The 23,418-nt window shown below is 39.8% G+C and overlaps 3 protein-coding genes across 5 annotated transcripts in view; 1 reads left to right on the forward strand and 2 right to left on the reverse strand.

Moving 5' to 3' along the window:
* LOC134822566 (uncharacterized) overlaps positions 1 to 23,418 on the forward strand; it is an 85,928-nt gene that overhangs the window by 44,912 nt on the left and 17,598 nt on the right. The gene's annotated exons all lie outside the window — the stretch shown is intronic.
* Positions 1 to 23,418, reverse strand: part of LOC134822560 (uncharacterized) — a 67,428-nt gene that overhangs the window by 4,647 nt on the left and 39,363 nt on the right. For both annotated transcript variants that reach the window (XM_063833671.1, XM_063833672.1), the window contains exons 5-16: positions 23,212 to 23,326; positions 22,848 to 22,979; positions 22,546 to 22,717; positions 21,599 to 21,690; positions 21,275 to 21,422; positions 20,117 to 20,290; positions 11,381 to 11,497; positions 11,042 to 11,113; positions 10,034 to 10,195; positions 9,613 to 9,744; positions 1,385 to 1,468; positions 383 to 535 (exon numbers count right to left, since the gene is read on the reverse strand). In XM_063833671.1, the coding sequence (XP_063689741.1) occupies positions 383 to 535; positions 1,385 to 1,468; positions 9,613 to 9,744; positions 10,034 to 10,195; positions 11,042 to 11,113; positions 11,381 to 11,497; positions 20,117 to 20,290; positions 21,275 to 21,422; positions 21,599 to 21,690; positions 22,546 to 22,717; positions 22,848 to 22,979; positions 23,212 to 23,326 (1,553 nt within the window). The remainder of the gene's footprint in view (positions 1 to 382; positions 536 to 1,384; positions 1,469 to 9,612; positions 9,745 to 10,033; positions 10,196 to 11,041; positions 11,114 to 11,380; positions 11,498 to 20,116; positions 20,291 to 21,274; positions 21,423 to 21,598; positions 21,691 to 22,545; positions 22,718 to 22,847; positions 22,980 to 23,211; positions 23,327 to 23,418) is intronic.
* On the reverse strand, positions 14,066 to 16,357 carry LOC134823094 (uncharacterized). The gene is made up of 3 exons (XM_063834443.1): positions 16,184 to 16,357; positions 15,737 to 15,886; positions 14,066 to 14,424 (listed from the first exon to the last, which is right to left on the reverse strand). The coding sequence occupies exons 1-3, from the start codon at positions 16,355 to 16,357 to the stop codon at positions 14,407 to 14,409; spliced, it is 342 nt and encodes a 113-aa protein (XP_063690513.1). The 3' UTR covers positions 14,066 to 14,406.

Below are 23,418 nucleotides of genomic sequence, written 5' to 3' on the forward strand. Positions count from 1 at the left end.
TATTGTACGGAAATAGAGTATTTAGTAGGCTGTTTGTCTCCACAATAAGTAATTGCAATAAGATTGGATTGTGAGGTATTTATAGTCAAACTCACATTCAACGAGCTTGTCAATATAATGGTGTCTCAAGAAAATGTTATTATATTCTACTCCGAAATCCGAATATATAGAATATATTATATTGCCGATTACGCGTTTTAAAAGGATCACCTTATCGAATTGGCACATTCACCACTAATAACAGGAATTATTTAAATCCTATTTTACTTCAACTATGATCATTCTATTCGAAACCTTCCACAGCAATGCAAGAGATCCCTAATTAACAAAACAAAAAATTGTCTATTGATTAATTAATTATTACATATAATTAACTACAAACCTCGTTCTGGTAACTGTCGAGAGCGGGCTGATGTCTGGTTTGAGTGTGGACGTTGCCGATGCTAATACTGCTGATGCTCTTACAGGCGATGTTACCTCCTGCCCCAACAGGTAACACTCGCACTAGGATACGGCGGGATAACCCCTGTCGTAGCTGAAAGGGGAGTGTTAAATGAGGTTAAGTGAGGCAAAGGGGAGTGTTAAATGAGGTTAAGTGAGGCAAAGGGGAGTGTTAAACGAGGTTAAGCGAGGCGAAGGGGAGTGCTATTCTAGAAGTTTTGTTATTAGATCGTGAACGTACAGCTCAGATAATAGTTTGATTTGAAAAAGAGATTAGAGTCAAATAGCGGGTCTCATAGTTAGTATCATTGTTTATACTGTTATATCCGGTTATTATATGTTATATAACAGTATTATGCACACAAGGAAATAGTTTAGACGATAACATTCAGGTTAGAGTTGATAAAACGTAAGGTATTTGGTTTGTTGTCTCTGGTATGTTGATATTTTAAGGTAAAACGCCCTTCTTGATGACAGATATCACAATTAATATCGTAAAGGTATGGGAATAAAACTGGAGGCAAGTGTGATATTTGAATATAAAGGTACTGAAACTAAGTTTAACTTAGCCTTCGGCCGGACACTAAACTTCAAGTCTGGTAACTCAGCTTTGAGCAAAGAAACTGAGATTTAAATTTAATATGATATAGTCCTCGGTCCACGTTTACAATAATCACGAAGATACATTTTATTTGATCGCTATCAGATCAAACCACGCATTTACGTTAGGCAATTAGAAAAAAGTTTACAAGAAAATTTCTTGTAAACATTTTTCTAATTGCCTAATGTAAATGCGTGGTTTGATCTGATAGCGATCAAATAAAATTTATGCGTATTGGTCTGCATTTAATGCAGACCAATACGCATACATTTTAATGAGATTACAAAGTGAAGAATAAAAATGAAAGAATTACCAGAGTAACTCTAAAATGTAAAGTTTTACCTGGTAAATACCGCCAGTCTTGATATCATTCCTCTCCTGGACCTCTACTGCTGAGTATATCCCGTTATCGTTTATCTCCAATATCTGGAATTTAATAGGAATGTAAACAACAATGTATTGAGGAATGTACTTAACAATAAACATGGATTAGATGAATATTTTATGTTTACACTGAACGAATATTACACGCCTGTGCACCTAAGATCAGTGCACCTAAGATGGCAGTTTTAAATCCACAGCCAGGATCTTATCGAATATTCAAGTCAATTATCAAGTAGAGTTCAATAACCAGGAATTGTAGTTCTGGTGTTTAATTATAATACTGTATCTGACAGTACTGTGGAATGACGAACAACACGCCATTCTCCTTTAAAAGGTTTTTTAACCGTTTTTTTAACACTTCTAACGGGTTTTAACGAAATTTTTTTAATACAAAAAGAAACCAGGAAGATAAAAATTTTTCGCGCCCCTAACAAACAAAAAGATACACTTTCCCCCTGTGGCGGGTGTTAAAATGAAAAATCCACTGAAATTCTTGACCGAAAACTTCCGACTTGAAAAACTAAAGTCTTTCTATTAACAGTGAAAAAAAGACGTCCCAACATGTAAAAATTCTAAAACTTGGGATAAAATTTTAAGTTTGTGGGGAAAAGTTTTACGCCAATAACACCTTTATTAACGGGAACGACGCCCTGTGGCTTACACCCCGAAAAATTCAGTCACAAAGAGCCTTAAAAAATTTTCTTTCAAATGAAATTTTTTAAATTACTTTGATTTAAAGTAAAATGTAATTACATAGTGCCATGAATGTTTGGGGGGAAAAAACCTTTCCCTTTTCAAAATGTCTTTACGAGCTTATTCGCATCATGATTACGGGATTAGTTATTTGTGGGTTAATTTTAAATTTCCTTAATGTTACTTTTTTAGGATACCACACCATTATTTTCTATGTTAAACAAATAACTTTACCAATTTCCTACTTGAGCAAAAAGACAAAGCTTTTCATCTGAAAATTCCGCCTACACACCCCAACAAACTCCCATTTTCTACACCCCACTTCCACACCACTTTCAAAATTTTCAAAATATTACCCTTTTCCCCCGGGACTAAGGAGCCCCACTAGTTCACCCACCTCACACAACACACCTGTCCACTTGGGACTTTCCCACACCACACTGAAAGAAAGAGGGCAATGTTATAAACACTCCACAGCAGTGAATTTTTTAAATTTTTTCCAAATTTTTTCCTTTTAGGTAAAAACACACAAACTATGTCTTTATGTTGTGAAACAACGGTTCTATTATTGCCCCCGGGGAAAGGAAAACCGCGCGGGTTAAGGGTTTTTTTGAAAAAAAGCTCCCTCTGGAGAACTGTCTGCATTTACACGTTGTAAAGCGTTGTTGAGGAGTAACTAGGGTAATTACCACTGTTTCACAAGTCAATTAAGTGATTAAGTGATTACACACGCAGAAGGTCCTGTGGTGTTTTCTGTCGTTGTTGTGTAAAATGTGATCTATTTATAGACGATCTGAGAGATGTTAAAACTAAGTTCATAAGTATTACTAACAATAACATACCGTAACTAACGATAACATAGCGTAACTAACCTCTAGGATATATAATAATCACAGTATAACGGAGCCTCTTATCGAACAAATAATATTGACACGGATATTAACTCATAAAGTCTATGGAAGATCAACTAATTGTGAGTTCTTGTAAAGTATTGCGTAGTTCGAGCTGCTCAGTCTCCCAAGATAACAATATTCATCTCAGTAAGTGCACTACAAATTATACCAAAAAACGGTTTATCTTTTCTACATAGTACATACAGTATTACATTGTATTGCTATGATAATGGTAGGACTTTGTGTATAAAATGTATAAAATGTACAATGTCACTAATTCTTTGTAAACATGTTATTATCAACAGTATAACCTCTAGCTACCAGACCTCTTGGTGAAAAGCAATCATGGAGAAGTGTGGTAGATCAACGACAATAAATTTTTTGACAGACAGGACAGCGAGATACTTCGTCATCAAAGTTGTTTGGTAATTTATGGAGGTAGAATTAACATTAACAGATGAAAAATTGGGGAGAGGAAACAAGCCCGGTAAAATGTAAATGAAGTGGCCTGGTAATTAAAGCCCATACTTGTGCAGGAGGTGCATTTTGCTCTAAGGTTTTTTTAAACATATTTGATAGATTTACAGATCTGGCTTGACAAAAATTTTCAGAAACATCATGTTGCCGGGAAGCAAAAAATCCGATGAGTTTTTAGGGGGGTGGGGTAGGGGGTTTGAGGGGGGTTGGGAAGGGTTGTCACAATGACGAGAAATTTTTTGCAAAAAATTAAACAATCTTTATTTGTTGATATTATTAACCCCCGTTGCCTAGAGTGGTGGGTCTGCACTTGAGGAAGAGTGGGTCTGGCCGCTAGAATTGGTGGTCTGCAATCTAGAAGTGGGTCTGGCAAACCAGAATGGTGGGTCTACAATCTAGAAGTGGGTCTGGGCAACCAGAATGATGGGTCTGTACCCTTAAAGAGTGGTCTGACAACCAGAGTGGTGGGTGTGCACTTGAGAATAGTGGGTCCTGGCAGCTAGAATGGTGGGTATGCAATCTAGAAGTGGGTCTGTTAACCAGAATTGTGGGTCAACACCCTTGAATCGAAGAGTGGGTCTGACAACCAGAATGGTGGGTCTGCACTTGAGAAGAGTGGTTCTTGCGGCTGGAATGGTGGGTCTGCAATCTAGAAGTTGGTCTAGCAACCAGAATTGTGGATCTGCAATCGAGAATGATGAGTCTTCACTCTAGAAGAGTGGGTTCTTCTGACAACCAAATAGTGGGTCTGCACTTGAGAAGATGTGGGTCAGGCGGCTGGAATGGTGGGGTCTGCAATCTAGAAGTTGGTTCTAGCAACAGAATTTTGGATCTGCATTCGAGAATAATAAGTCCTTCACTGAGAAGAGTGGGTCTGGCAGCTAAGAATGTTGGGTATGCAATCTATAAGTGGGTCTGGCAACCAGAACGGTGGGTCTGCAGTCTGCACCCTTAAAGAGGTGGGTCTGACAAACCAGAGTGGTAGATCTGCACTTGAGAAGAGTGGGTCCTGGCCAGCGGAATGGTGGGTCTGCAATCTAGAAGGTGGTCTGGCAACCAGAATGGTGGGGTGGTACGTACACCCTTGAAGAGTGGGTCCTGACAACCCGATGGTGGGTCTGGACTTGAGAATGATGGGGTCTTGCAGCTGGAATGGTAGGTCCTGCAATCTAGAAGTTGGTCTGGCAAACCAGAATGGTGGTGTACGTACACCCTTGAAGAGTGGGGGTCTGACAACCAGAGTGGTGGGTCTGGACTTGAGAAGAGTGGGTCTGGCAGCTGGAATGGTGGGTCCTGCAATCTAGAAGTTGGTCTGGCAACCAGAAATGGTGGGTGTACGTACACCCTTGAAGAGTTAGTCTGACAACCCGAGTGGTGGGGTCTACACTTGAGAAGAGTTGGTCGGCGGCTAGAAGGTAGGGTCTGCGATCTAAAAGTGGGTTCTTGCAGCCAGAATGGTGGATCTGCACTTGAGAAGAGTGGGTCTGGTGCAGTCTGCACCCTTAAAGAGTGGGTCTGACAACCAGAGTGGTAGATCTGCACTTGAGGATTAGTGGGTTTCTGGCAGCTGGAATGGTGGGTCTGCAATCTATAAGTGAGTCTGGCAGCTAGAATTTAGTGGGTCTGAAATCTAGAAGTGGGTCTTGCAACATGAATGTGGGTCTGCACCCTTGAAGAGTGGGTCTGGCCAATCAGAAAGGTACGTTCTACTACTCTAGAAGAGTGGGTCTGGCAACCAGAATGGTGAATTTTCGCCCTAGAAGGGTGAGTCTGGAAACCAGAAAAGGGTGGGTCTACAATCTGGAATAGTGGGTCTGGCAACCAGAATTGCGGGGTCTGCATTCTAGAATAGTGGATCTTCACTCTAGAGAGTGGGCCTGGCAACCAAATGGTAAGTCACACTCTGTCACCAGATTTGGGGGTCTATAAACTAGAATAAAGGAGATATGGCTACCAGAATTGTGGGGTTTGGACACCCGAATGGGGGGTCCTTCACTCTAGAATAATAGTCTGGTGGGTCTACACTTTAGAAAAGATGGGTCTGGCAACTAGATTGGTGTGTCTGCAATCAATAAGAGTGGGTCTGGCAACCAGAATAGTGGGTCTGCAATCAAGGGAACCAAGATGATTGAGTCTGGCATTCAGAATGTGGGTCTGCACCTTAGGGTAGTGGGGTCTGGAAACAAGAATGATGGGTCAGAATTCATTGAAATAGGTGGGTCTTCACTCTAGCTAAGTGTGGGTCTGGCAACAAGAATGGTGGGTAAGAATTCTAGAATAGTGGGTCTTCACTCTAGAAGAGTGGGTCTGGCAACCAGAAATGGTAAGTTCTACACTCTGTCAAGTTGTCAACCAGAATTGGGGGGTCTAAACTAGAATATAGGATATATGGCAACCAGAATTGTGCGTCTGGAGTCTAGAGTCTAGAATAGTGGGTCCGGCTACCCGAAAGGTGGGTCTTCACTCAAGAATAGTGGGTCTGGCAATCGGAAATGGTGCGTCTACACTCTAGAAGAGTGGGGCTGGCAACCAGAATGGTAGGTCTTCGCCTTAGAAGAGTGGGTCTGGCAACCAGAAAGGTGGGTCTGCATTTTAGAATAGTGGGGTCTTGACTCTATACCTACTGAAGAGTGGGTCTCCTCTCTAGAAGAGTGAATCTGGCAACCAAATGGTAATTCTTCACTCTGTCAACCAGAATTGGGGGTCTATGAACTAGAATATAGGAGATATGACAACCAGAATTGTGGTCTGGACTCTAGAATATTGTGGGTCTGGCAACCAAAATGTTGAGTCTGCACTCTAATAGAGTGGTGTCTGGCAACTAGAATGCAGACACGTAGCCAAGGGGAAGACCCCCTGGAAAAAAATGAACCCCAAAAAAAAATAGGCCCCCTAGTCCCCATGGTCGCCTGGGTAAGTGGGCTGTGTTTATGACTGTTTAATTAAACGACACGACAGGCAAGCGACTGTAGCATTTCGTAAATTATTCCCAAATCCCACTATACAATATGTACTTATTCCATTCAATGTGACAAGTACTGAGTTCCCCCCTAGCCCCCAACTTTATATTATTGTGATGTCTGATTATTACTGCGCCCCCCCAGCCCACCAACCTTGTATTATTGTAATGTCTGATTATTGCTGTCCCACAAATGTCGTCTGAATCACCCTATTTCTCAAAAATTTTCCGAAGGCCAGGGCTGCGCCTGCCTAGCCCTCAACTTTGTAGTATTGTGATGTCTGAGTATAATTACTGTCCTACAAATTTCTTTAATGCCAAATGTCGTCTAAAACACATAATTTCTCAAAAATTTTCTTATTGGCTGCGCCCCCACCCCCCCTCCTAGCCAACCAACTTTATATTATTGTGATGTCTGATTATTACTGCCCTACTAATTTCTTTAATGCCTAATGTCGTCTGAATCACCCTATTTCTCAAAAATTTTCCGGGGGTTGCGCCCCCCAGCCCGGCCCACCAACCTTGTATTATTGTAATTGTCTGATTATTGCTGTCCTACAAATGTCGTCTGGAACACCCTATTTCTCAAAATTTTCCGAAGGCCAGGGCTGGCGCCCCCCAACTCTGTATTATTGTGATGTCTGATTACTTACTGTCCTAACAAATTTCTTTAATGCCAAATGTCGTCTAAACACATAATTTCTCAAAAATTTTCTGGGGGGGCTGTGCCTTCCCCCCTCCCTAGCCAACCAAAGGAGCTTCGCCCCGGCTACGTGTCGAGTCGGGCTACGTGCCCAGAATCGAAAAAAACTTAAAGGAACCTGTTAACCTGAAAAAAAAGTTTTCCTCATAATTTGACAGATTGTGACAAATAGCAAACTAAGCAATGGAGTCGAAATTCCTAAATCTCTAACTGCTCTCTAACGCGTGTAAATAGCGTTTGTATTATTTTGGCGTCTGACGTCACGAAGTCCCTTGCGCGCGCAGAAGAGCTCGTGAGACTGTATTTTTACAGGTAGAAGAAAATGACATAATACAATGTTTTTCCCCGAATAACTCGAAAAGTAAGTAATTTAGGGTACATGTTGCTTCATAAGTTGTATATAAACATGGCTTATTCTGCAACAATTTGCACACATTCAAAGACCTTTAGGGCCTTCATAGCCAATTTACCAGATACCCATAGTTTTGCTTGATTTCTGGAACCGAAAATCAATTTTTCGCCAATAACTGAAAAAGTAAGCACTTTAAGGCATATGTTTGGTTCGTAAGTCATATATTAATATGCTAATTCCGGTTCTTTTGGCACCCTGTCTAAAAACTCTACACATCCTCGAAATGGGGTCGCCCACCCCCAATGGTTTTTGGCGAATTTTTTCGAAAAAATAAGGATTTAGGCCAGTATTGCCAATAACCAAAAAAAACGCAATGCGGGGTCGTTTAAAAGCCTTTTTGAAGTCCACAACCTTTAGAAACAAGGGTCGATTTCGTTATTGGGGCAAAGGGCGTGGCCCCCGGGGGCCCACTTCAAAAAAATTCCCAAACAAAATCGTTTAACTCCTTTGGGGGGGCGGGGGAAATTTCGTGAGATTGAAAATTTTAGGTTCTTTTTCCCTAAAGCCATAAAAAACTGGGGCACCAACTTTTAGAGGAACTTTAGGGAAAAAATAAGCTTTTCAAATTAAGCTGTTTGTGTCCCTGTAACCGTGGGGACAAGTTTTACAAATTAAAAATCGGAGAATATAAAAAGTGATTTTAGTAAAAATGCTAGCCATATTTTTTTGAATTGTAAATTAAGTTGGGTCGTTTAAAAACCCCCTCTAAAAACGACGGGGGCCCAAATGGGGCCAAAAAATAAAGGTTTGGAAATTAAGTTTCAGTGGGGGATTGACGAAAACGTTGCCCTTGGGGGTTTTTTTTAAATAACCATATTTTATTTTTTTAGTACCGATGTAATCAAAGATAACAACTGGTAAGCCCGTAAGTCTAATCAAAACACCGACCCGTACACTCCCCCATATTTTTAATTTGGTAGACCCGGGAATTTTGGGGGGGAATTTTGCCCCGGGACTGTTTGAAGAACTACTTCTACTAAGGCCCAGGGACGGCCGAAAAAAAGCCTACTTGCCCTTACTGGCGACCAACATTAAAGTTAAAATTTCTATGCTATAAAAAATAATTTTTCTCCGGAATTTAACAAACCCCTACTTATCTAAAACCCTTTTTTTTAAAAACTTAGGTTTCATGGCGGGAAAAAATCGGTACAGCTCCCGCTTGGAAAACAATGAAAACAAACCAAAATTACACAAAGAATAAGAACTGTAATATCAGAAACTTTCTAACCGTACATTCACCCGCCCTGTTCAAGAACCTATATCACTGCTTTAAATCATGACGTGAGCACTGTACATCTAATCAGCTATTGCTTTAGTTTGGATGATAGCCAAAACTAAAGGATTTTGGAGAACTAGGGTAATAGTCATATTCTAAAATTTGGCCGTGAGTTACACGTGTTTTAATGACAACGATAAACATTTGTAACGTATTACGCTATGCCAGCGCGCACTGAGGGACTTCGTGACGTCACGAGGCCACAGCTTATTATTGCAATACCACGCGTTACCATCGTACGCTAGAGAGTTGGTTCTTTCCGGCGATACGAATTCTTTACCAGTTTGTCCACAGCCTGATTTAATCTTAGCCAAATTGGAGACTACAAAGTTTTCAGTTACTGGTCTTTAATACCTTAATGAATAACGACGACCTTCTTTATGAAGTTACGAGATGATAATAATTGGGAGGCAAAGTGGGTATCGGGCTTGGGGCTCATAATGCGCAAAATTTGGCCGCTGTCGAGTGGGTCTGCCTAAAATTCACAGATCTAGCTATGGGTCCGAGATATTTGTAAAAAAAAAACCTTATTTTGCTCTCAACATCTGTGTTTTGGTGACCCTCAGGTCCTTTGATTACATACGTTTTGTCCTAGAAAATCTGATTTTATCGGAGTCTTATACTTTTGAGAAGATTTAATGTTGTTCATTCATTGTGTAAATTTGTATGTAATTGATTGATTTGAAAGATTTCAATAAAAAAAGGCACGTCACGTGGTAAATATAGGTCACGTGGTAAATAGAGGTTTGACTGATCACTACAAGATAACTAACCTCGACCCAGAGCTGTAGCCGTGTCATCATCTCACTCCATCTATCATAAAGTGGAGCTGAAGCGTTGGTTGTTATAATGGATCCAGTACGAGGCACCTCTCCCATGTCCTCCTCCATTCTCAGTCCCCACACCTGAGGCAATGTGGGTTACAACAACTGGACAAGGAATAATAATAGGCTTTGGTAGTGTAGTTTGGGTATAGTATAGTTCCTACCTTAATTAAATATTAACTTCTAAAATCTACGTTAATCCTCCAAAAATCAACAGTTGACAGTTTCCCCTCTAAGTCAAGTTTAAAGACATATTTTGTACACTTTTTGGAGGGAAACGTTTGACATTTTCAACACTAAGTAAAGATATTTCAGTAACGATTTAGCTGAAAATAAGAACTGAGAGTATTCTAGGACTCCGAAAACAAACCTCCACAGCGAGTAATCCATCGTTGACATAGTTAAGAAAGCTTTGAGTAACGTTAACAGTGTAGGTCTCCTGGTGCTCAAATACGGCTGTGTTGGTTCGTGGGAGGTGCTGCTGGAACTCTAGACCGGGCAGGATCATGTCCTTGTGATCCCAGAACTTGTACTGCAATAAAGGTAATTAGGTAATTAGGTAGGTCATTAGGTGATAAGTTAGTTAGTTAGGTAGGTGATTAGGTAATTATGTAGGTGATTAAGTAATGGTAGAGTTTGGGAGGATGCCAAGTAAATGACTTGAGTCTAAATGAAGAACTGAAGAACAGATGCAGTGGTTTAAACTATCTTAATTGATATCCCAGATCCAGCGACCAGCACATTATAAATAGATTTAGTCAGGACTTTCAGACAGACTTAACGTCTTAACTGCAAGTTGAAAAGATCGCTTTCAGTCACTCGCGTGTATTAAAATATATTTAAAGAACGATTTTCCTAACTTCTTAAATTTACCATCATAATCAAAGATTTACAATTTTCTGGGATTTCTTAGTCGCTCCAAATACTCCAAATACTCCAATATAGCAGAGTTTATGAAATCCCAAGAAATTCTCAAACAATCGTCCGGTAGAGTGGAGACCAATGTCCAGATACAAATAGATTTAACGGTAAATATCTCGTTACTAAGCAACTTAATGATGTGGTTTAATTGTGTTAAGAAGATGCACAAGAACTCATTACAAGAACTCATTACCCCAGGGTCATTGAGGTATTACAATGTGACAGGTATGGGTGAGTTATCCGAATATGGGGCTTTTAGCAGGAGACCAGGGTGATGTTTCATCAGTCCCGGCTGTCACTGTGAATTGGTGACAAACCATTCGGTTCAGTCTAATATCTCAATGACGAATAATTCCGAAGCCACAATTGTGTCGGATTACTATATTCCACGGACCACAGATAAAAGGTTTAATGAACATGGTGTGTTAATATTACAATTATTGACATACTGACATACCTGGCAAAATACATAGTTGTTGAGTTTTGTGGGGATTCCGTTAGCTTCAATAACACCTATGTGAACTGTCACCTGAAGGAACAACGAAACTTTAAACTTAACTCAAAATTTGCTGAGTGAAACTTAAATGTGTTATGTAACCACACACGTTGGAAATTGGTTACTTAAATATTCTAGGATAGAGGAACATAACAATGAATTCAATTATTATTAATAGAGATAGCATAGGGGAGAATTACCTAAGCATTACGTTTGATTTCAGGGAGTAACTTAAACTAACACTAGTTATATCAACTAAAACACAGCTCTACTACCTTTAAGTAGTGTCACCCTGCTTACCTTGCTGCCGATGAGGAGGTCACCTATCGAAGCTGAATCAGTTCCAGTTCTGCTGTGGGTGTTGTTAGGGTGGGACGAAGACAGACGCTGAAGTTTCACCTTCAAATGGCCGAATACCTGAAAGAGACAATTTTAAATAAGTTGATAGTCTTCTCACGATTAGAGTTGACTCTGAAGTCTGAATGTCAAAAAATGCGTGCTTTAAACAAAATCTTACTCCCTATCCGATTACGATCCATAGCCATCAAATTCAATTTTCTAGATAATTCAAACATGTAATATTTAAAAATAATATTATCGTTCACTAATTGACGTTAAATTTTTCCAAGCAAAGCAAGTGGCGCGTCTGTTCCTTTTATCATGTAAAATTTTGGGATTTAATGTAGGGTACATTTCGAAGTAAAAAAAGTAATGCATTCGTTGCTTTTTGGAGTATCACTTCAAATATTTTATTATGATTTTAGAATATCAGCTAAAGATTTACATTGTCTTTTAATCGTTATTTAATGTGTTTATCGCAGACATATACATTTTTAGAGGACAAATCAATTCAAACAATTTTGTTTTATATGTTTGGAAATCATTTATTCAGAAAAAAGATTAACATAATAATCATAAACAGAATCATCGAGTGACTTTCACAACAACTAAACTCTAAAACAAAAGTATATAAGAAAGAGACAGTCTAATTGCTTGCCACAATACATTACTTCAGCAGCACAAAGTTAACTTTTGTACAAAACTGTCCAATCTACAAGGGCTCCAATACTTGATAACTCAAGGATCTCAGAACCATGTTCAGAAATTCGGGGAATTAATAAAATATTTAAATATCCTCCACTTAGCAAATGCAAAAAATAGCTATGCAATAGTTCCACAACATTCAATAGCTCATCTTGGCTTTAAAATGCACCGCAAACATTCCTGCTGATCATAGAATCCACTCATCTGACACCACTAGTCAACTGGTAATAAATTCCTTACATTCCAGCCGATTCCAGGTCCAGTGTCCACTAGTAACCATGGTAACTAGTAACCAGTGTCCACTGGCAACGAACTCTTCAGAGTCCGTAGATGAGACTACGAAACTCCGAAAAGCTGATAGTCCCGTCAACGTTGAGATCTGCCTCGGCTAGCAGATACATGATGTCTTTTGTTGAGATTCCAACATCCGCCTTCTGCATAGCCACCGCAACCTTTAAGAAAGGAAAGATCAACTATGAAAATACAAATATCCACTTAATTGATCCAGGGCTCGACCTAGTAGTAGAATCACTGAAATTTGTTGGCTGATATCAGTAAAATTTGTCGCTGAAATCCCCTGAATTGATCATTAAAAATATCGATTCGGAAAAATAAGTTAAGGAATTACTTCCTCATGAGATACTTCTCCATTTCCATCTTCATCTATTAAGTTAAATAAGTCCATAACGTCATCTGTAGTTGGTTTTTCTGATAGTATCTCCTCGAGACATGCCATCATCTCATCAAAGTCAACAGTTCCGTCCTGATCGGTATCCACCTTTGGAGGAGCTCATTACATAATTGCATAATTAATTTAATAATTGTCTAATTAATTAGTTTATTGGGTTTTAAGTAATCAAACGTAAAAGTGCCAAACGATTGCTCACGGCCATTACTTTCATATTAATATGCTGATCTGGATTAGGAAATGAAACAAGAATGAAGAAGGTTACCCTAGTTACCCTAGTTACCCTAGTTACCCTAGTTACCCTAGTTACCTTTTCGATCAAAGCCTCAATGTCCTCTTTCAGTGCGATCACATTGAAGTTAGCATACATCTTCTGTAGTTCATCAAACTCTAGCATTCCGTTCTCATTCACATCGTACGTTGTGAAGAAGTGTTTCATTTCTTCTTCTTCTTCTGGGGACAGGCCACAGGAGTAGATCTCTGTCATGATGACAAGTCCAATTGTTTTGTCTAAAAGAGCAGCACAACTTTCTTCCAAAGTGGAAAGATCTTCAACAAATTGTCAATACGGTTGAGCCAAAGACGGCAAACATAAAAACTCGATCTGTCTTGGATTTGGCCAGTGGTATACAGTCACAGACAATGAAATAATGGTGATATCAAGACCTTTGTCATTGTGATATACAGTCACAGACAATGAAATAATGGTGATATCAAGACCTTTGTCATTAGATCGATTGTGGCTCGTTAACCTCCCAACTTGGTAAGATTGGTATTTATTTAAGTACTGGTTAACATCATAGTCATAGGGTGATCATGAGACATATGCTGTGTTGGGTAGCGGATACAAAACAAGGAAGGTAGACAATATCCAACCAGACGATTTAAGATATAAGGTTACTGTAGCATGTTCTCTATGGTGTTACTATCATAAAACTGTATAAAATACATGTAAAATCCGGATTGGAGTATTATTTATGAGTCGCATTGTTGTAATGTATTCTGGGTAAAATTATCTTTATCCCGGTTGTTGCGACAAGTATAAAATACTTAAGTGAGCACTTCTTTATGCGATAAAATGGCAAGGCTTTTAGTAATTCGAAGGTATAAATAGACCGTATGTATATTTATAAATATAGATAATATTTATTGTGAAGGCAGCTGTGCTGAGCCGAATGCTGAATTTGCCATTATACATTTTGATGATCATGTCACATAACAAAATGAGATCCGTTATTCGCTAACAAAATGTAAAATTAAAAATCAAATTTCAATTTAATTACAACAATATTATCACGATTCACGATCTCATTTATATGTTAAGTTGCTCAACAAACTCTTCATTTTCAGCGGAGAAGACACATATTATCGTGATATCGAAGGCAAAATTTTAAATTGTGAACAAATAACAACATTTTAACACATTTAACACCCATTTTTAACACATTTAACACATTAAACACCCATTACAATTTGTTCACAGTCCGTGGATTATACTCCGGAACTCTGAGAAGCTGATGGTCCCGTCATTGTTGAGATCTGCCTCCTCCAAAAGAAACTTTATGTCTTCTGTTGGGATTCCAACGTCTGCCTTCTACATCGCCACCGCTACCTTCAAGAAAGAGATATTAATGGCACATAACTGAAGAGGCGTAATTTACTTTTATCTACAGAATGTGGCACAGTGCAGTGTGGTTCTAAATTAAAGAAGAAGAGTCAACCCCGGCCCCTAGAACACTGACCTCCTCGTGTGACACCTCCCCCCGGCCCCTAGAACACTGACCTCCTCGTGTGACACCTCCCCCGGCCCCTAGAACACTGACCTCCTCGTGTGACACCTCCCCCCGGCCCCTAGAACACTGACCTCCTCGTGTGACACCTCCCCCGGCCCCTAGAACACTGACCTCCTCGTGTGACACCTCCCCCCGGCCCCTAGAACACTGACCTCCTCGTGTGACACCTCCCCCGGCCACCAGAACACTGACCTCCTCGTGTGACACCTCCCCCCGGCCCCTAGAACACTGACCTCCTCGTGTGACACCTCCCCCCGGCCCCTAGAACACTGACCTTCTCGTGTGCACCTCCCCCCGGCCCCTAGAACACTGACCTCCTCGTGTGACACCTCCCCCCGGCCCCTAGAACACTGACCTCCTCGTGTGACACCTCCCCCCGGCCCCTAGAACACTGACCTCCTCGTGTGACACCTCCCCCGGCCCCTAGAACACTGACCTCCTCGTGTGACACCTCCCCCCGGCCCCTAGAACACTGACCTCCTCGTGTGACACCTCCCCCGGCCACCAGAACACTGACCTCCTCGTGTGACACCTCCCCCCGGCCCCTAGAACACTGACCTCCTCGTGTGACACCTCCCCCCGGCCCCTAGAACACTGACCTTCTCGTGTGCACCTCCCCCCGGCCCCTAGAACACTGACCTCCTCGTGTGACACCTCCCCCCGGCCCCTAGAACACTGACCTCCTCGTGTGACACCTCCCCCCGGCCCCTACAACACTGACCTCCTCGTGTGACACCTCCCCCCGGCCCCTAGAACACTGACCTCCTCGTGTGACACCTCCCCCCGGCCCCTACAACACTGACCTCCTCGTGTGACACCTCCCCCCGGCCCCTAGAACACTGACCTCCTCGTGTGACACCTCCCCCGGCCCCTAGAACACTGACCTCAGCTCCTCGTGTGACACCTCCCCCGGCCCCTAGAACACTGACCTCCTCGTGTGACACCTCCCCCCGGCCCCTAGAACACTGACCTCCTCGTGTGACACCTCCCCCCGGCCCCTAGAACACTGACCTCCTCGTGTGACACCTCCCCCCGGCCCCTAGAACACTGACCTCCTCGTGTGCGCCTCCCCCGGCCCCTAGAACACTGACCTCCTCGTGTGCGCCTCCCCCCGGCCCCTAGAACACTGACCTCTTCGTGTGACACCTCCCCACTACCATCCTCGTCTATCAGATTAAAAGCGTCCACCACTTCATCTGAGGTAGACTTCTCTGCCATTATCTCCTCTATATACTGCATCAGCTCATCAAAGTCTACAGTTCCGTCCCGGTCAGTGTCAACCTTTAAAGCGATTAATTACATAATTATGTAATTGCATAATTGATATGGATACTGGTGGGTGAAATACATCTTCCTGGAAAGTGACCCAGCGGGCCAGCAAGTGACCAATCAGCTTCCATCATTGACCAATCAAAAGACAGAAGTATCCGGCATTTCTACAAAATATACTGATTAACGTTTAAATCTATCTTAGCTGTCCAAATACTCGGGTACCAAAATGAAATAAACAATATTTTTAAAGCCAGAATTTAAGTAAATATAAATCATAGTTACCCTAGATACCATGGCCATAGTTACCCTTTCAAAGAAAGCCTTTATGTCCTCTTTCAGCGCGATGACGTTGAAATTAGCAAACATTTTCTGCAGTTCATCCAACTCTAACATACCATTTTCGTCTACATCATATGTTGTGAAGAAGTGTTTCATCTCCTCCTCTTCCTCGGTCGTCAGCGCGTTCGTGCTGAAGTCCATCATGGAGTCATGTGTATCTTTGAAAGGTGTTTTGTCTTGAGATGTATGTAGTAGAAACCAAAGCAAACAACACTAAAATTGCTAGACAACTTACTCACAAATTGCAGATAAAACTTCCGGCTACCTTATCAACAACGAAACAACACGACACTTTGTTTAAGTTAATATTCTAATCGACATCAGAGTAAATGCAGGTTTGGTTTCTAAGTGGTTGCTAAGTGGTTAGTGGACTATAAATTCATGAGATGGTGATTTAAGCGAGATTGGTCCAAACATTATGAAATAATGTCAAGATTATAAGAAGTTAACTGTTACACTGTGCTCTGGTCGGAAACAAAGTATAGTAGTCAAGGTATAGTAGTCAGGAAGTTACAGACGATTACCCAATTTAAATGAACGATATCTCATTCTACAGAATGAGCATAAACAGAATGCTTCCTGGAATCAGCACAATGAAGGGCACAAGATGCTGTTGAAATTTCAATTATTCATCTTCCACCCGTAGTCCCTACGATTTTAAGCCTGAGAAAGTTGGGACAGATTATCTGTGTTCCAGGCTTTTAGTGGAGATCCACAAGGACAAAAAGCTTAGAATAAAAAATAAAAGGATAATTCGATGATATAATGGTAAAATATCCGTATTATATTATCTAAACTGGATAACAAGCGACGAACAAGATAAACTAGCTAGTAATAATTGTGTACAATAATAACATAAGCTGAGAACTGATATAGAAAGGTCTCACTAGCTCATGATTCATGATTATTTAAAAATCATCTATTTTTTGGAATAACCTTGCCCTTACATAGTATACAAATATCTTATAATGATCTTGGTTACTCCTCGTTTTATCGTTTACTAACATCAAGTTGCCTCTTAGACTAAATGGCAAAAAGGTACTGTACCGACCAGCTATTAACCGGCCAATAGCCGGCCAATAGCCATAACAGAACACAAATAAGCGTCGGCTGTTTTGATTTTCCTTAAAACAAAGAGCTGACCGACGCGAGGTTGGTAGAAAGTTAAAAGTAAGCGTCGGCTGTTAAGACAGCTGTAATAGCCGGTTGGTATTGCCACTATTTGCCGACTTAATATCACCTAAGCTGCAGCAGAACAAATAAAAGTATCAAATATAATATAATTGGTCCATCGCAGTATTTAACAACGTGCAGGATTACTAATTGGACTTAAACCAATCGACCGCGTCGGGAAATTTGATTATATTTATAAGGCCATCAAGCATGGCTTAATTTAAATTAATGACATGGTTTAATTCCAGAGGACAAACCGCTCAATTTCAAATTAAAAACAAAGCTTACCGAAGTAAATGCCTGAAGCATACGTATTATATAATACGCTACTTGACATATAATACTAAACGAAGATTAAAAATTGTTTAAATTTTGAATGATTTTAAAGCATTTTGGTACGCTCAAAAAGATCCTACATATCATAATACCTATCCGCTTTCTTTTGATACAAACTCCACTAATATGAGTTCCTTAAATTTATCAGTTTATTAAGCAGAATAGCTTGCTTTCTATAGGCTGCCCTGTGTAATGAGGCCTACATGTATATTTCAGTGTGCACTACTACAATTCTAAAGCAATGATTTGACCACGGTGACATGATCAAAAGAAGTCTATTTTGGGCCGACCTCCACTGTCTTTCAAAAACATCGCATATCCCCATCACAGTGCATTTAACTGGACCGTTGCCAATATTATACCCGTATAAGGGCAGATGTTTACATTCACATTCCAGAGCCTAATCAATCCAGCCCTGCACGGTCAACGTCGCTCATAACGTAGATTGAAAAATTAAGGACATTCATTAATCCATGAAAAAGTAACTAATACGGATCAGAAACATCTAAGGAAAACAACGTTAAAGTAAACAACAGATACTACTTAACTCTTACACAAAATGTTTACCAAGCCAGTTACCAGCTAGTCCCAAGCCAAATGATTACCGAGCCAACCAAATTGCGGGATTTTGTAAATTACAACGATTATATCGATACTTCAAAGCTGAATGTTTGCAGTGCCGCGCCATTTCTGATTCACCAGGGTATATAACTATTTATTTGGGGGAATTAAAATTGGTTTCGCTTCTTACTGTAAGGATTTTAACAATGTGATCTTTTATTTTTATTCATCCACTCTTCTTCCAATATTCCGACGTACTTCACACGTTTCTTACGATTGGCTCAGTGAACAATAAGATACTCAATTTCACCGGGTAAGCTAAAGTTTTGTTCATACTTGATAAAAGCATCACGTGATCAATCAATACCCAAGCGGGAAAAAACACTTTTAGAGTAAAAAACAAGAAACAAACAAAAAGAAGAATACCGAAAGAGATACAATTAGAGAAACACTGGAACTAAACCGGAAAATAACCATAGCTTTACAAACTGTATGATACAAAGCTCCTACCCCTCCGTAACTGTTGGTTGATAATAGGTCATTTTCAGGAGTCAGCGAAACGCTGAGCATGGAGAACAAGAGTTACAGTTGCCTATTACAAATTATAACTATTTCCCCCGAAATTTGATACCAGTAACTAGTGAAGACAAGTGCTATATACTGTTACATAGCTATGATACTTTGTGGTATTATTTAAAATACGATATTATATATATTCATTATTATGATGAAACCAACTTTTATATTTTTATGAATAACGAGAGTTATTAGCAGATGAACTGATAGTTAAGGTTGAGCCAGTATTGAGCCAGTATTGAGCCAGTATTGAGCCAGTATTGAGCCAGTATTGAGCCAGTATTGAGCCAGTATAATAGCCAATACTCTAGACTAAGTATTAAGTTGTTGTACTGAAACGTCAGTTATAGAACAATGCTTCTGTGGAATGCATTGCCAGCCTATGTTAGACAGACTGAGAAAATTTGTCTTCTGACGTATGCTGGCCTGGAATATTATATATTTTATTTAAATTTATTCACCTGCACTAGAAAGCGCCGTTTTTTCTTCTTTGAAACAAGCGCGTCACGCAGTACGTGAAGGTCCATTGAGTGGTTAGATAGATTGGTATATTATAATATATAATTATGTTATTTTGTTGTTATATCGTGTGAGTTTGTAGAGTAGTAGCAAGAAGGTATCGTATACATTTTAATTTGTTCTCTTGATTATTTATAAATGATTTTATGTAGGGTCGGCACCAATGTAATTATGGTTTTACCGCCGTGTTTTGTTTCAGCCGAAATAAATTTTACTATGATGTTTACATAATGTTTCTCACTCCAGCTGCAGTCTGGTAGTGTTGAGTCTCATGCACATGAATATTTTTCTAGCTCTCTTTTTTCATGTTTTTGCCTCACAGGAGATATTGTGGTCTTTTCTAAATATAACTGTAATACCTTGATATAAAGTTCATTTGAATTTTGAAATTTAAAAAAATCATGCTAGAGATAATATAGTGACTCACATCAGAGATTCATGGGCATTGTAAAAGGAAGCATTCTGTTTAAAAAAGCTGATCTGAAACAAAAGAACCCAAAAAGAAGCGACCTCTCAGTAATCACTATCAGGTTAAATCTCATACAGGTTCTGATGTTAACTCAATTTTGAGGCACCCTGTGGCCTGTGCGCAAAATACTCCAAATGTTGTACTACCCTGCGCGCAAAATTTTCGCGCATTTCGACAGACCCCCAACCTAATTGGGGAGCCTTGTCTGAAGGCAGAATTGAGCACTTGATTTTATTATTATTTTCAATTAAAATTCCAACCCGTACCTGTCCGTTTTTGTCGACGATAGGAGGAGAGTAGCTGACGCCGATGTCGTGCCGGAGACAATGAAGGAAGAGTTTAGCGGTTCCTATAAGTACGTGACCGCAAATGCCGTCAGTTTGGGGCGGTGACTGGGGGGAGGAGCGAGCTAGGCCACTGTCTGGTAATGAGGTGGTATCCTGGGGTAATTAGGTAATTAATTGGGTACTTAATTGGATACTTCATGGGGTAATTAATGTTAATTAGGGGGTTATAATGTGTTGACACGATATGAGAGGATCTGTCTTATTCTATGTCTGCATTATACGGATTGTCTGCATTATACGGATTGTCTGCATTATACGGCTATAATGGTGTCGGTTAAACACCTCACGAAGAGTCAGTGAGATTATTTAAGAGTGTGTTTAGATTGCTAGGTTAATAAGGTTTAGGTCCAATGATTTGGATTTATTTATTTCTATAGAGAGACATTTGTAAAGCCCTGGTCAGTGACCAGGTTCAGGCAGCTTGTTGCACGCAGTTTGCAGTGCTCCGTGTTTAAAAGTCTAGCTAAACAGTGTATTATATGCGCAGCAATTATCGCTAGACAATAATATATTATTATGGGATAAAATGCACACACACACACACACACACGCAAACACGCACACACACACACACACACACACACGTCACACATACACGCACACACACATATCCCAGCTTAGAGGGTATATTATTCCCCATTATTGCATAATAACAACTGTGGACGACGAGCAGGGCTATACTGTGTTTACCTGTCTTGTGTAATATCATATATTAACCTATGCAAAAACCAATATCTACCACTACTATTAAATATTCATATAATTCACTGCTATATAAGTTAGAATCCATTGTTTGCACACTCCTTGGCCCGTAATGATCGTACATTATTAGCTCTAATGGATCTTATAATAATATTATGTAGATTGTTCTTGTGCACACATCTCTTTATATCTTGATCTAGTCAAATCACTGGGAGCATTACCAATTATATCAGTTGGAAATGTCTTTCAAACAAACTCCAGTATAATTAAATTGTGCATTTCATTTCTGCTGTTATATTATAATATGTAGTTTTTAAACTTTTCACAGTAGACCTACAGACAGAACGTGAATGAGATCTGACAAGGTCGGCTCACCTCGTTGTTGATAATTTGAGGGATAACGTCATTACTGGACACCTCAGACTTGGTTTCCTCGACTCCTAACGCTGCTAGTTTAGCTTCAAGCTGCTTTACTTTGGTGTTTAGGACCTCGTTTTCGTCTTGAAGCTGCTCTACTTCCAGTCTGTGGGGATAGTAATTTATTCTGCGAGTTGTAGAGTGACGTCACGTGATCTACTGTTGTTGTTTCAACAGAGGATAATCCTCTGAGAGGATTCTTTGGTGCGATAGAAAATTCACATGTGTATGTGATTGATAAATTTTTAATGCAATCTAATGAAATTTACTGTGAAATCTTACTTTGATTCAGTATCAGCCAACTCGTCAGCAAAACTGAAACCGCCCGTCGTGTCGTTCACTGCAGAGAATGAAGTATACTGACTCGTCTCTAACTGAAGAAGAAGTAACTGTCATGTTAGCTAATAAAATATGTAGATAATAGCTAGAGTTAGTAAATGAGTTAATAAAGAGTTAAGGGAAACTAACTGGTAGTATCTGCACGGTGTTAAATCGAATTCTCAGCAATTGGAGAGAAAGTGATGCATTATGCATATTGTATCATTTCTACAAGTTAACGAAGGATCCACCAGTCACAGTGAGTATAATAATGTGCAGTAAATTTAGAATTCCAGAAATTTAAATATTCTACAGCTCAGAGAGTGTAATGACTCATACATAATCATTGCTCAAATACTGCAGTAACAAAAGTGAAACGTCCCTGAACATTGACAACAACCTGCCTGGAATACATCCTACATCCTACATCTCTTCCTACATTCTAGATCCCGCAACACGTCGCATTCCCAAGCTAACAGCTCCTACAATTACAAAGCAAACTACAACACGAGTGTAAACACTCAACACACAACATGATAATATGACATTAATAAAACAGAGAGCTGTCAAATGTTGACTAAATGACGTTAATATGTTCTCGAGTAAACCAGGAGTTTGAGATGTGTGGAAGTGAGTGAATGTGGTGAATACACACATTTATTGTTGGGACTTTCATGTTGAAATTAAATATAGCAGTGGCATAATGAGTTTACGAGCAAAGATTTAGGAAAAAGCGGCCGAATTTTAACTTTAAATTGTCATATAGAAATTGTATGGATGTATATAACATAGTTTTATCTTACACATATAATACATACTATATAATATGTATATATATGTATAAGAAAAAACTGTCGAACAAACCCAAAATAAACCCTACATGACATCAGAAGATCAGTCTAAAAACTCACATTGTTGTTAAAAGAAGAAGTGAGAGGATCAGCGGGAGTTGTGCCTGTCGATCTGGTCCTTAGCTCCTCATATCTCTGAGAAAGCTCCTCGAAACTTCCCTTCATCTCCTCGTACTCTAACAGGATTGAGTCTCTTTCGCTGCTCATCTGCATCGTGTGCTGCTCCAAGTTCCTGAACAAACATATTAACTAATTAGATAATTAATTTACTAATTAATTTAACCTAACAATACCTCTGAACAGGCAAATTTTGTCTCAACAAGAATTAAGAATAATTGAAAATCCAGCAAGCGAGATCTAACCTGTACGCAGATTCCAGTTCCTTGACTTGAGTGAGATAAGTGTCAGCAGCATGCACCTTCACATTCATCTTCTTCTTCTCGCTGTTCAGTTGCTCTATCATGTTCTCATAGTTAGATATATCGTCCAGCAACCTGCAGATTCTAGGCTGTGAACTTGCGGGGGATTTAACCCACGAGAATGGGTACAAACTATTACATTTATCTTGCATTTAGCGATCAGATGATTAAAAAAGTGTTGACAAATATTCCCAATATTTGATTATAAAACAAGACATTTTCAAACAATATAATCATGAGCAAAATTCACGAGACACGCCCAATGATTAATTATCATAACTATCTGCTTATCCAGAACGGAGCATACCGTTGGCAGTTTTCACAGATGTGTTCCTCTGGGGTTGGTTCCTGTTTGAGGTTCTTATCTGAACGAGTGTTATCTGACGACCTCTTGGCACTGGTACTCGCTAGCTTGTCAGAACCTGAATACAAATTACAAATTACAAGTTGCATATTACAAATTATATTTATAGTGAACTTTAGAATTAGAATATACTCACTCCAGTAACTCGAC

Source organism: Bolinopsis microptera, chromosome 11 (genome assembly GCF_026151205.1).
Source record: "Bolinopsis microptera isolate Bmic1 chromosome 11, MBARI_Bmic_1.0, whole genome shotgun sequence".
NCBI classification, from domain to species: Eukaryota; Metazoa; Ctenophora; class Tentaculata; order Lobata; family Bolinopsidae; genus Bolinopsis; species Bolinopsis microptera.